At 36.6% G+C, this 14429-nt stretch overlaps 1 protein-coding gene across 1 annotated transcript; it reads right to left on the bottom strand.

Moving 5' to 3' along the window:
* Window positions 1–6297: 6297 nt before the first annotated feature.
* On the bottom strand, window positions 6298–8956 carry LOC131775504 (uncharacterized). Its single transcript, XM_066166506.1, has 4 exons — window positions 8769–8956; window positions 7796–8058; window positions 6909–6942; window positions 6298–6653 (listed from the first exon to the last, which is right to left on the bottom strand). The coding sequence occupies exons 1-4, from the start codon at window positions 8875–8877 to the stop codon at window positions 6298–6300; spliced, it is 762 nt and encodes a 253-aa protein (XP_066022603.1). The 5' UTR covers window positions 8878–8956.
* Window positions 8957–14429: the final 5473 nt, after the last annotated feature.

Genomic DNA, 14429 nt, shown 5'->3' with positions numbered 1-14429 from the left:
GCGTGCGTAATTTGGATACCCCATTATTGCCAGGAGACATTGGCAGATCATAATGAAATGCGCGCAGTATCATGCTTACGGCGGGTCAGGCATTACACAAGGGGTTCACGTGGAGTGGTAAATATGAGGCCACGTAAGCAAATAATTTGCACACGCGTTTTGAGCGGGAAAACAAATTGGTGAGGTTGCAGTTGAAAAGTAATTCTCGGTATTTTGCAATTTTTAATCAACTTTCAAAGCAACAATACCGGCAGAGCTAAAGCTTTGTCAACCGGAGGAAATTTTTATTATTCAAGTTCGTGGAGAAAGGGGTTTGTGTGAAAATAGGCTGGAAAGAAAGAGACAGGGCGACCAAAGAAAGCGAGGAGTAAAAGGCGTCAAGTGAGCCGAGAAAAACGCGAAAGAAAGTTAGAAAGTTCGCTAAAAAAGGCTTAAATACGGCGAGAGTAACGCAAAAGAGAACAAGAAAAGGCATAAGTAAAAAGGCGAATATCTAACGAAGGGCAACGTGAGGAGGAAATACAAAGAGCTCCGGAAAACCGACTGAAAAAGGGTCATCAACAAAGAGAAGCGAACCACAAAGGATCCAAAAAGGAAGAGGAGGTAAGTCGTGTCTTATCTGGATTTTCTCCTACGCTAAGGCCCATTGTTTGGTCATGGTACTTTTTAGCGCTATGTTTTCATGCTTTCTACTGGATTCGTTCGAACTTCAATAAATGGTTTGTCTAACAAAACATGGAGCCACTTTCTCTTCGCTCGACATCTCGAGGCGCACTTAATGCTCCGATTATGATTAACATGCTTGCGATACGATAATTTTTTTCTAAGGTTAGAAACTGAAGAATCAGTCTCTGAAATTGATAGTCATCACATTTTGCGAGAAGCGTCCGAGCTGTATTCGTGTAGTTAAACGGGGTCCTAGCAATCTGAGCTCACAAGCACGCTGGTAAGCACATGGTTAGCGTAAATAATTGTTGTTTACAGTTGTCGAATTCGATTTTCTGAGACTCTGTTTCTGTAACCCTCCTGAATATTTTCTACTGAATTCACTGAGGTACAATCTAGGAATTTCATAAGTGATTATGAACGATAAATTCGTATCAGCACCATGATTTTGGGGAGTTTTGTCAACACGTAATCAGTTTACGATTCGTGAACCATTTCTGTAACCTGCTTAGACATTTTCTTCTGAATGAATTGAGTCACACTCTCGAAATTTATACAGTAATTAAGAGCGATAAATCCGTATATGTAGCACAAGTGAAGCACATTTTAAACTTTCTATACGATTTTAGGAAACTATACTTAATTGACTCTCGATAAATTGGCCTGGCATAACTCGTTGATTATTTTATTATTTTGTGGCCCCAAAAGCCCGGTTTATGACTCTGGAGGTACTGAACTTGATACAACTGATACATAAGGCACCCTTCAAGGAGAAAGGTTAGAATAAAATTGTTTTTATGACCGTATATTGCACCCGCTTTACGTATGTTGATAATTGCTTAAATTTACCTATTGTAGTTGTATTCAGAAGCATAGACATGTAATATGCTTCTGCTTTATTTTATTGTAAGAGGCTTCTTTTTATGTGACATATATCCATCCTTTAATTTCCTCCTTAGCCTGCCTGTAAATAATGAAATTTTAATTGAAGTGACTGAGAAGATAAAACAGAAGTGTTGCAGAGCTCTCTTTCCAGTTTGAATTCAGGTGAGAACATCAATATACTAGGTAGTGTCATGTGCTTCTCCTGAATCTTTAATTTTACTGCCCATGTCTTTTGCACAAAGCCTCTTTTATATCTCTGTGTGCCAGCTAATGATTAAAGTCTCTGTGAATAGATATGCCATATATTAGTAGTTTTTTTAACTCCATCTTTAAGTTTTTGGCATCTACCATTTTAAAATTCATAAATGGCATTCCCTTTTCATCCTTGTAAAGAGGTATTACACATTTCTTAAACTAAAACCAGAATCATGAAGTCAATTTAATTTCGATGAGTTTGAAACTTCATTCTACTTAAGAACACTTTACTGGAGTATAATGTTATATTTATTCACTGTCTTTCTGGTACATGTGATTACCACATGTGTCTTAACTCTTTAACTTGTAAGATTTCTTGAGTAACTCTCCTTACTGTCTGTCATACAATTTATGTTATGTTAGTTTAGATAATTTGGAATTGGATCAACTAATAATCCCTTGAATGATGTTTTTCTTTATTCTCATTACTAATGTCTGCTTGATATCATATTGATAGTGTGAGGAGAAATTCTGTCTAGTGGTCACTAGTGGTACTTTTTAGGGTTAAAATTGAGGATTTCATTATATTGTAATAATTAAAATATCATTATGCTCTCCAATGTAACATAAAAGTGTGATGAGAAAGTAATGTTATGAAACGTGTCTTACAATGGAAAAACCTGTTGTTGGTAGCTTATGTCTTTAATGTTTAAATTTTCATGGAAAATGCCTTTCTTTGAAGGCAGGGAAAGAGGAGTTTTCAAAGATGATAGAAATAAGCTGTTTGTAAGTAATGAAAAGCAAATTGACAACCCTACTTTGAAGCTACTAAAGGCACTGAAATTCAAATTTTAAGTACACAAGGCACCCTCTAAGGTGGAAGAGTAGAAGATCATAGAATGATGTTTACAAGGCACTTGTACTTACCGCAATCGTGTATTCAAGCAATACTTTACATATATAAAACTGATTACAGGATGGTCCTTTACACCCCTACATCAGTATGCATATTCTTCATACTGTTCTTTAGACATTTCCTAATGTGCTGGCAAGGAGAATTTGTTTAACAATTAAGAGGTTCATCAATTGATTATCATTTCCTTTATTCTCATGACCTTAATTTTTGATTTAGGGGTGATATTGAAAGGAGAAATCAGATGCTGGTCACTCTCAGGGATTAAAGTGTTAATATCTGCACACATTTATATGCCTCTCCTTGCATTTGTTGGCAACAATACAATGTAGTTAAGATTGTTAGGAAAGCAAACAAACAAATGAACAGGAGACAGTGAAATGAGGGAAACTTTAAACTTTACCATATGATAGAAAAACATCACAGAATGATTAAGAAGGGAAACTTGAATTGTGCTAGCTAATTTCCTCTAATTTGCCCTACATGTTATTAATCAAATAAAATTTTATCAGTTGTAGGGTTTGCCTGCAATGTGTCAAATTACCAGTGTGGACTTGATTCTTCTCAGATGCCAGCTGGTTTAAAGATAGATACTAAAATTAAAAAAAAATCACACTTAACCCTTTACATGAGGGGACGCAAATCGTCTGTACTGTAAGTATCCCGGAGAGTCCCCTACATTTTCTTAGACTTTTAGTCTAAGAAAATGTATGGGGACTGTAAGGTGTCATAATCCTGTTGCTGCTGACATCGATGTGATAGATAATTGCTTTTGCACTGTTTTCTTTGCCGGCTTATACTTGTCATCAAGTTTCAATAAGACGGCTATCATTTTTCACAAGAATAATGAAGTTTTCGTAAATTGTGAGATTGGATGGGATTAAAATGGGATTAAATCACTTACAGAGCTTGATATGTACTTATAGTGCAGACGATTTGCGTCCCCTCATGATTATTATGCATATTCTCCATACTGTTCTCCATACGTTTCCTAAGGTGCCAGCAAGGAGAATTTGTTTAACACTCAAGAGCTTCTTTAGTCGGTGATCATATCCTTTATTCTCATGATATTGCAGTGGCGTGACTGATGCGTAATATTTAGAATGACAGAAGCAGTAAAAACGCATAGAGCTTTTTCCTATTCACCAGTAAGTTAATTAGATTTTGGATTCTTCATTCAAACTGGGTGAGATTAGATTTATTCATATCATGCTTCATTATGGTTTGTTTTCATGGAAAGTTAATTGTTATTATCACTTCACAGATGTTTTGGTTGCCGTAACCATTAATATTAGAATGTTTCAAGAACTTTCTTCCTTTCTCTTCATTATCGTTTACTATTTCTAGAGCACAATTCAAGGAAGCTGGTTATTAATAAAACATTTAAAGTTTTGATTCAGGTATTCATTTGAATTTGTGAGTAACATTTGATGTTTCCACATGTAATAGGATGATCAAGCTGACGATAGCCGCAAAAAGAAGTGAACTCCTCTGTAACAATCAGGTGACTAATTTGGAAACTTCAGCCCTTGGTAAATACACCTCGGCTTGTAATTCTGATGATCAAAGCTTGCTGGGGTAATTGAAATGTCAGTCCCCATGCAGAAACCTTCTACGTGACCTATACGCAGTAATATGCTATGAGGTAACTTTAGAAAAATGCAATTGTGTTGGTAGAAATATTTAAAGTACAGTACCACCTAATAACAAAAATGAATGCTTTCCTGTAAGCATGAACGCTTGGGAGAAGTTATGGTGGTATATAATTGACCCTATCTTTTCTAGGATGCATAGGGTGTAATGATTGTAAAGTATATCTTTTAGCTTTCACACTGTGTTAATTTTAACTGTTTGCCATATCTATTTCTCTGTACCTTAAGCACTCAAAGTTGAAGCAGGTGAGTCAAAAACCTGCCTTTTTTGTTTGGAATTGTGTGATTATGTAATTTTGCTGTCTAAGGAATTAATCACAATATATGTGTTTTAAAGGGTTGGAATTTAGAAAAGCAAGGATCCTCCTTTAATTAGCTCTGAAATTAATGGAGGCCCTCCCATTTTAATTCATGTTTTTACTTTGACCTGCCTCCTCCCCTGTAATATTTAGGGCACATAGATGAGGAGAACATTTTTAATATTTTAACGCATGAAAGTTAAATTACTAGTTGGCTATCACATAATGGACAAAGCGAAAATACAAATACCTTAGCTTTATAGGTTAAAAAATAAAAATAAGAGAGTTGTGCAGACCATATCTCACTTTTTGGCCTCCTCTAGATATTTATTCAAATAAAATAGTCAATATCAGTCTCATTCATTGTCACTTTCCACTGAGCTTGTGGAAAGATAATAACCTCAGTATTTCTTGAAATGAAGAAAGGAAAGTCTGCCCTCTTACCACAGACAGTTCTTTTGTGCATTATCAGTACAAACCTAGTCTAATTTGCACACAAAGGTGATTGTTCCAGGTAGGCTAACCTTATAAATTAGTTGTGAAAATTTCTTGAACCTGTGGTTGTAAGAATGTGTGACTCAATTTTACCTCGCTAACCTTAACTGAATGAATAGAAACTTTAAATCTATTTGCTACGCTTTTGAGGTGAGCATAAAAATTTCGAGGACATCGCAGGCTTGACCTACAGGTTTATAAGGAATCTGCATGTGCGTGTGTTTTCAACGTATAAAAAACCGACCGGGATTATGACTACTTCAAATGACTTAACTACATGTTGTACAGTTACGGGCAGGTGTTGTAAAAAAGTTTGCCTATAGCTTTTTCATTAGTACACATTTCTTTATCTAAGAATCTTGATTATTTGGCCTATGCTGAATTATAATTTTTCAACCAAATTTTACATTCTTTTGAATATTCTTAGATCTCCTACTATCAGTTAATATTCATCTAATTAAAATAATTACATGAAATCTTACAAATGTTCGGCACGTTATTTTTTCCTCTGATCCAACTAGTAGTTTATCATGTGTAGGGATTGTTACTGGCTATAAAAGTGTGGTCAAATTTAAGTTTTGTGCACATCAAATTTATGTAATAAAATATTGCATCCTTCTCAAAACTAGTTTATCAGAATAAGAATGAGTTATCAGGCACAAGTATGGCTTTCAGGAAGATAGTTTCCAGGTTTTAATTAAGTCACCGCCTATTAAAATCCCCCTTTGCTCATCCCAACCCATCAAAACATTGCCAACAGGAGTGATTAGCAAATTAATGATACAGACAAGAGAGCCTATTTCCACATACACCTTCCTCAATCCTGTGAGCTTATTATGGACATGGCATTTAAACTGACAAATTATTTTGTAATGATTTTCACGAGTTGTGAAAAATGCTTGAGTTGAAATATAATACAAAGACTTGCCAGTAGATAGTCAAATGAAAACTGTTTACATATCAATAACATTTACTGCGGCGTTTCATGTTAACATGTTGCAACAGCTCCACCTTCCATTGAATTCAATTATTTGCAGACATGAGAAAATGCCATTTAAAACTTTTCGACCTATTTAATATAGCCAATTACAACATTAACTCATCTTTTAAACTAAAGACTGAAGACTTGATTGACGTTTGAAATTGATTTCTGTGCTGTAAAAATGAAATCCAGGTACTATCTCAAGTTTTCTTAGACACCCACATTGTATGCAGTTACAGCAGAGGTTACCGAATTGAATATCGGAAAAAGTCGGAAAAGCCGCCACCGCCACCGCCACCTCCAGCCACCAGCACCGACACCAGCGCCGGCACTGACACTGGCACCGGCACCGGCACCGGCACCGGCAACGACACCCGCACCGGCACCGACACCAGCACCGGCACCAGCACCGCCACCGTCACCGCCACCGCCACCGCCACCGCCACCGCCACCGCCACCGTCACCGTCACTGGCACTGGCATTGACACTTTCGTTGCCATTGGTAACGCCTCTGACTTGAGAGCTGCGGCGATTAAGAGCATCTAGACGAGTAGGTTCTACTGTCGCTAAACAGAGATAAATGTCGTCATGTGTTAAAAATAAGCTATAACAAGAAGTCTGTCCTCGTTATTTCTTTAATTCACACTCTTAGATGAAGAACCGTCTTTTTAAGGTATTAACATCTTACTACAACGTTGCTGATTTCGAAAAACAGCCAGCATCTGATTTTCTCTTGAGCTGTGCCAGCCTCTAATATTTTGAAATACTCTGGCTGAACGAGGCTAGTTGAAAATTTTCCTCAGCTATGTTAGTGAGCTTACCTTCCTTGCATTGTTTCGCCATATCACAATTACTCTAAGGATTAAAACAACATGTTTAACTATTAGTAATAGATCATTATTGATATGTTTGGATAAAAACCAAGGATACTTTACGTCGCTTTAGCTAAACTTGCCGTATGTTTTCCCTTTTTTTTCCTTTTTTTTTCTTAATGTTAATTTCCATGAGAGACATGACGTAAGTTGTAAGATGGAACTTTGTATACTTACAGTACTCATTCTTCCTTTTGAGTGTTAGGATTTGTCAAAGTTTATTATTTCATAGGTTTTTTTGTTCTTTTTTTTTCGCATTTGTTATACGACCAACACCATGACCCCATCGGTTATTTTGTATTATCATACGAACTACGGTGTTATACAAGGATTTCCAGCCCTGAGAGAAGGCGCAACAATACAAAGTAAACATCTCACTCGTTCGCTGCGCTCACTCGTGAGCTATCAAGATAAACAGCCGGAGAGAAATTCTATATCTACGCGCGCCATGTATTATTCTCTCTATATATTTACTGAGTATAACGAATGCCTCTAAAAGAACTGTTTCGATCGTTTCCCATCGAGACTTGTATTTCAATCACGTGCACAGGAGGCGTCTATTAATCTCCCGTCAAAAGTTCAAACAATTTCCAAATGAATATTAACTAACGTTAATCCTCAGGAAAAACATCTACGCAGGAGAGTAATATATGTGAGGTATTTAGTCTTTCAACTTTCTTTTGTCTTGGCTTGCCTCTCCAATTTCTGAACATAAATCTCTTTGCACTTTTGGACATACGTCTCACGTCCTTCTATGAATATGAATTTGATGTCATACAATATCCTGAACTTGACATTTGTATTAGATTTGTTAGCGACTGGGTAAGACTTCTTACCTCAATACCCAAGTATAGAAAGTCATCCATAGGTTTTATATCTTTCGGATGTTTTGATTGGTCCGAGTCACTCAGCTGACACAGGACCTCGTCTTTCCTTACTTGGCCTATGTTGATCGATCGACATCTCTGTTCCATGATACATCGATTTTTGCAGTGGTTATTCATGCGTGGTCCAATAAATAACGTAATATTGGCAAAGACATGACCCACCAAAGAAAAGCCATCGCTTGGTTCTGAAAACGTGACACGTCTGCAGATTTCTGAAAATTATAAAACATGTCCTTTCAACGAGCTTTACAACCTCGACATGGACCAGCTTTAGCTAATGAACCTTAGATGAAAGCTCGAAGAGAACTTGTCCTGGGCTTCTTGTTGGAAACACCAAGACAACACGAATATTTCCAGATTACTTTTTTAAGGAAATTTTTTCATCTATTATACGCCTGAAGTTTTTTATTTCCCTTAAAAGATAAAGGTTTTAACAAGAAATTAAAATATTGAGAGTGAAAAGAGTTTAAAAAAAATTAAATATATACTGCTTACAGAGTCTCCTTCTTTTACTTTTTGTGCACGTCTGTATTGGAGTAGAAGACAACTCATAGGCTAGACTTTGTTTGAAAAAAATGTTTAAAAAATTTTGTTTTTAACCATCAGGTGAGGTTTGGTTATCACGATCCTGCCAGCTAGGCTTTTCAAATGAAAGATTTTCTTGTTAATGATGATGAAATCAAGTCTTTCAGAGAAAAACAAACAAACAAACGAAAGAAAGAAAGCGAGAAACTGTGTGATTTGTATTTGAGAGTAACACAGTAAAATAGCTCGTGAAGTTTTATGACTGAGACTTCGGAAAAACTGAGGTCGACCATTATTACCTTACAGTAATTTTTGAAATCTCAAATGTAAAAACAATCAAACAATGTATTTTATTATAATTATTATTTACCTTTCAGAAATACCGAACTGTACCTACCTTGGTTTGCAGTCGCGAGGATGTGAGAGCAACCTCCTAATAGGGCAAACAGATACAGGAAAAGCTTCATTCTAGACATTTCGCCTGTACAGAAGCTCCATTCGCTCATACCTGAGAAACCGCGTTTTTAATGGCTGTATCATCTCTGACAAACGTTCATCACCTAACCGTGCATGAATACATGTAAGACTCTGTGTCGACATGGTAACACCAACGCTTTATGACCAAGGAAGTATTCCTTTAATTTTTAATGATGTAAATGTTTTTGTTAAGCAGAAAGAAAAGATGAATAAAGATGTGTTACGTTTTTTTCCTGAATGGCACGACACATTTAAGCTTTCTCACGCATTTCAGAATAGCAAACAGAGGATTTCTTATTGGGATCAATTTTGATCTTGTTCTAGGGAGACAGTCTAAGCAAATACTTCTTTTTCACGTGGGAAAAATATAATCCTGGACTTACCAGGAATATGGGAGAAATCATCTTTTCATTTCGAATTTTTCCCCCTGTAGGGCTGTTGAATATTATAAAGGTATGTCGTGATACACCCTCATAACAATGTGTGAGCGTTTACATTTATCGTTGTCTAATTTCAGGCACACGTCAAAATAGCTTTGGGGGCCAAATGATTTATGCCCATCTACTATTTAACAATTACAAGTCTCAGTCTCAGTGAATTGCGTTGAATAATCCTCGAGTTGAAGTCGAGGGGATTTGTTATCACGAGTCTGTAAATAAGGGAATCATTATATTTTTATCTTTTTCCCTTTTTCAGTTCAGAATAAGAGAAAATAAAATTAGCTGATAAATGTTTTATATAATGTATAACTTCCTTTGGGTACTGTTTTCCTGATTACTCTGGATAACGTGCTGGTTGGAATGGTTCAATATTTTACTATTTTATTCATTTGTTTTTTTGTTTTTTGTTTTGTTTTTGTGTTTTTTTTGTTCATTATTTTCGTTGAATAGAGACTTTACGAGTCTGTAAATAAGTCAATCTTTTTCTACGCAGTATTTTTTTCTTTTTTCCCATTTTTAGTTCAGGATTCAAGGAAATAGAGCAAAATGGAATCTTTCTTTTTTTACATAATCATATAATGCCAAAAAGACCTTTTTTTAAGCAGTGCAGTATGCAGGTAGAATTTTGATTTTAATATATTTGCGGGTGTTTTGCTTTGTTTTGTTTTGTTTTGTTCTTTTTTAGGAGTATTTTGATATAGTGTTTCTTATGGATATCAGTTCTGTCCTACCCTTAGTGATAATTTAATACCTTCCATAATAACGAAGAGGACCAACCGGTGGTTTCGAAAGACCGTAGCAATCAAATAAGCCGCAATTCTTAAACGAAATAAACTGGTGCTAATAGCAGCAGTTTTTTTTATTTTCGAAGCACACCTCATGTTAACAACGTCTTGTGTCTCATACTTCTAAAAAACGGTTTCTGAAATCAGAATTTTGTTCTCCCGATAAAAAAGTTTTGACTTCGCTCCCTAGAGTTTGCTCATAAGTGAAATTTGCTGAGGAAGACGTTGATTTGCTTTCATCCGTTTGGAATTGGGACCAAAAGTAGTTAATACAGATACTTGAGCCCTTGCGATGCTTTTGCCATATTACGCAATAATTAAGCACCATTCACCAACCCAATTTTTATTCTTTTCCTAGGGTTGACCTTTCCTAGCCTTTTAACTACCTGTGTGTCAAGTTTCGGTCGCAATATTGTGAATCACTCGAAATATTTGGAGTTTAATGGTATTTTTGGGAAGTCTGAAATTCTTACTCTGTTCCTGGGAAAGTATTTGTCTTTACGAGCAGCTGGTTCCCGTTAACCCACCCGGAGTCCATGCATGAGATCTCATGTTTCCAGGATTCTCTTATTCTTTTCTTCATCTTGCATCATTGAAAAATCTTTATCAGAATTCGAAAAACTACAAAAGAGGTAAGAAACATACCAGTTCAGATTTTTCACCAACTGCAACAGCAGGTGGTATTGATAGAGTGCAAAGTTGACCTGCAACCCTTGACATCATTATCTTAACGATAAGTAGTAATTATTGACAAAGATGATAAATGAGATACATCGCGCGATAAAATCAAAATATGGCGCGATAAATGGAAATTAAAAATGAAAAATTATTGCGCGATAAATGGGAAACTTGTAAGGTCGCATGTGATCGGCTGTCACGCACCTTGTTTCCAAAAGAGACAACAATGGCTGCAATAGTTGGAAAAGTACTTTCTTAATGGGGTTGGGGATACAGAAGTGACATTTAGAAATTTAAAAACCTGCAATGGTAGTCAGAAAGATTAGATAATCCCCACTTGCTCTCAGACACTGACAGTCATCTCTGAGAGTGTCTTGTAAGATTTCGCAAAATCAAGGTTTACTGTATTGATTCACCGAGCTGTGTGTCATAGAAGTATTGCAAAGGAATACTCAGTGATGTTTTCACGAAATAAAAGAAACTATTGTCTCCAAAACATACCTCCTCAACTGTTGCAGCCATTGTCGTCCATTGAAACAACGGGCGTGACAGCCGATTACGTACGACCTAGCAAGTTTCCCATTTATCGCGCGATAAAATTGAATTTTATCGGAATCCAATTACCCTTCCCACGGAAAATTTAACTTTTATTAACGCCTACAAAACGGATTTGCGACGTTCCAAGTTTTAAAATCTTCTTTCATATTGTAAGGTCTTTCGATGGATTAAAGAATTATCAGATGCATTGGAATGAATTCCACCGCGCGAGTGGCTCAAGGTTTTATTGTTCTAAGTTTAAATAACAATAATTCCACTTTCTCATCCAAACTTATTCCTCAGCTAGGAAAAGGAAAGTGCAACCTTTTATTAAATAAAAGCAATAAAAATTTTCCTATACGTTGATATTACGCAACATAAAGGTTTAAGTTTGCAAAAATCTCAAAGGGGTCGAACCGCAAATGAAGTGACAAGTAGAATGCTTGAGGTAACCGTTTGGAATATCTGTAGAGCGGCCTTATCAAACTAAAATCTTGCTTTGACCAGTAGTCATTATGGAAAAAATGTAAGATTACACTGAAAGAATAGAACAGAGAGAAGGAAAATTAAGAAACACAACCAACAGTGGCGACTTAATTTTAATTTAGAAGTGGTCACACGCACTAGGAGCGCTGGAAGCAAACAAAAAAAATTTTCAATGTTCTCGGCGTAGCCTTAATGAAATATATATTCAGTCGAATATTTCTTATGTTTTCGCGACAAATTATAGGAAAAGTTTCGAAGGAGAATATTCTTAAGAATAAAAATAAAATCATGGGATACACAAAAACCCAGGGATCCTACCTGTTCGAAAGGCGGGTGACACTGATCTAGGATTAAAAGTTCTGATATCCCTTGTTTGAAAGTATATATTATGTTTACGTTTTAAGAGGATGTCTTTCAGTTAAAACAAAAGTACTGAGATATGAGCAGTGCTGCTCAACGAAGAACAGTGAAAAGAGATGATGTTTCCCGTCTGGCCCTCTTACTTTGCCAGTAAGTATACAGAAACTTCTAACACTTCGTGCGAACCATAATGATATAGACATGATAGAGAAAGCACCAGTTAGTAATCAATTAGGAGGCAGTCAAGGTTATGTCAGAGCAGAAGTTCCGTATTTTCCGGCACTAGAACTGTGCAATGGGATGATAGGTGTTTCCAAGTAAAAAAATGAGGAGTGTGAAAGCAACCAATGAGGTAGTTCGTTTTGATTAGCGGAAAGTAAAGGGTAATGGTCTATAAATAAGATATACGTTCTTAAGTTCTTCCTTAAGGTTTCAGCCGAAAGGATCGTTTCTACGACGATCACTTAAGAAAACATTACCTTTAACGGCGCCAGAGCAAATCACATCCTATAACTAAGGGGATTTAACCAAAAAACAACTTCTTAAATAAGTTAAATTACAAACATCTTGGTTAGCGAACGTCATTACCGTGTAGAATAAAAAAAAAGTGAAATTAAGTAAGTTTTGTGGCATACTGATTATAATCACCTTTTGCTTCTAGCCTCTCGCTAGAAGCAAAAGGTGACGGTCACCGCCATCACGACCGCCACCTCCACCCCCATCACCACCACCATCACCACCACCGGTACCACCGCCAACGCCATCACCTCAAGCAGTGCCACTGCCACCACCATTACCACCACCATCACCACCGCCATCACCAACGCCACCGCCACGGCCATCACCACCACCATCACCAGCGCCATCACCACCGTCACCGCCAACGCCATCACCACCGCCATCGCCACCGCCATCGCTACTACCACCGCCATTCCCACTGCCACTGCTACTGCTGCTGCTACTGCTACTGCTATTGCCACTGTGGCTGTAACTTTCACTGATATGACCAACGTTAATGACTGGAGAGAAAAAATGTTTTCATGCGTTACAGGTTAGCTGGAACAAGAAATCTGTCATCACTTTTTAAAATTAACAATAGTCCAAGATGAAAAACTGTATTTCTCAGGCATTGTTATCGATTGAAATATTGCTGATTTGGAAAACCAGCCAGCAACTGATTTCCCTTAACCTGAACCAACCTCTCACACTCTGAAATACACTGGCCTAAGGAGGTTTATTGAAAAATGTCGCCAAGCTATGTTATTGAGCTTACTTGCTTCGCATTTCATCGCCATATTACAATTTTCCTGAGGATTAAAACAACATATTTTCCTATAAGTTATATATTATAATTGATATGTTTGGATGCAAGCCACGGGTACTTGATATCGTTGTAGCTAAGCTAAATTTTTCCTTTTTAACTTTTTTTGCTTTTGCTATTTTGGTTTCTGTAAGAAAGATGATATAAGTTGTTAGATGGAACCTTGTATACTCATAGTTTTCATTCTACCTTTGAGTCTAAAGTTTTGTCAAAGTTTATCATTTTATGGTTTTTTTTTCACATTTGTCATCCAGCCAAGACTATGACCATATCAGCATTTTTTTGACATTTTAATCGAGTATAATGAATGGCTCCAATAGTACTGCTTCGTTTACCATCGAGACTTGTATTTCTATGTTGATCGATCGACACCTTTTTTCCATGATACATTGATTTTTGTGGTGGTTATTCATGTGTGCTCTAGTGATTAACGTAATATTCACAAAGACATGACCCACCAAAGCAAAGCCATTGCTTGGTTCTTCAAACTTGACACGTCTGCAGACGTATTTTATTCTCAAGTGGCCCACTGTTAAAGGTTTATACGAATATAGATTATTCATGTTAGCGCACCGCTGTTTTTATAACTTCTTCCCCGTTCCTATTATGAAGCTATTTCCGAAATATGAGTGCAAAATACACGACCACATCAGCTCTGCTGTAATTTTTATCGTGTTTAAATAAATGTTGTTGTTGTTGTTAAGAAGTTGATTAAAATTGCTTTAATCCGTTGGGAATTGGAACCAAAGTAGTTCCCTCGACTTCCCGTCGAAAAAAAAGTTTTTTTTTGCCCACGAAAAGGGGTTAGGACACGTGGTTCGCAACAAAAGAAAGTTAATACCTTCATAGTAAATTAAGGTCAGTTCAATAACAATCTGCTGGCAGCTTTTACGACTAATGGCGTTAAACACTCTGTCCCTCTTCACTGTTTTACATTTTCCCACGTCACTGGGTGTCAACAAGTACTTTCTCCG

The sequence above is a fragment of the Pocillopora verrucosa genome, chromosome 5, assembly GCF_036669915.1.
Source record: "Pocillopora verrucosa isolate sample1 chromosome 5, ASM3666991v2, whole genome shotgun sequence".
Taxonomy (NCBI): Eukaryota; Metazoa; Cnidaria; class Anthozoa; order Scleractinia; family Pocilloporidae; genus Pocillopora; species Pocillopora verrucosa.
This window is presented reverse-complemented; position numbering and strand designations above follow the sequence as displayed.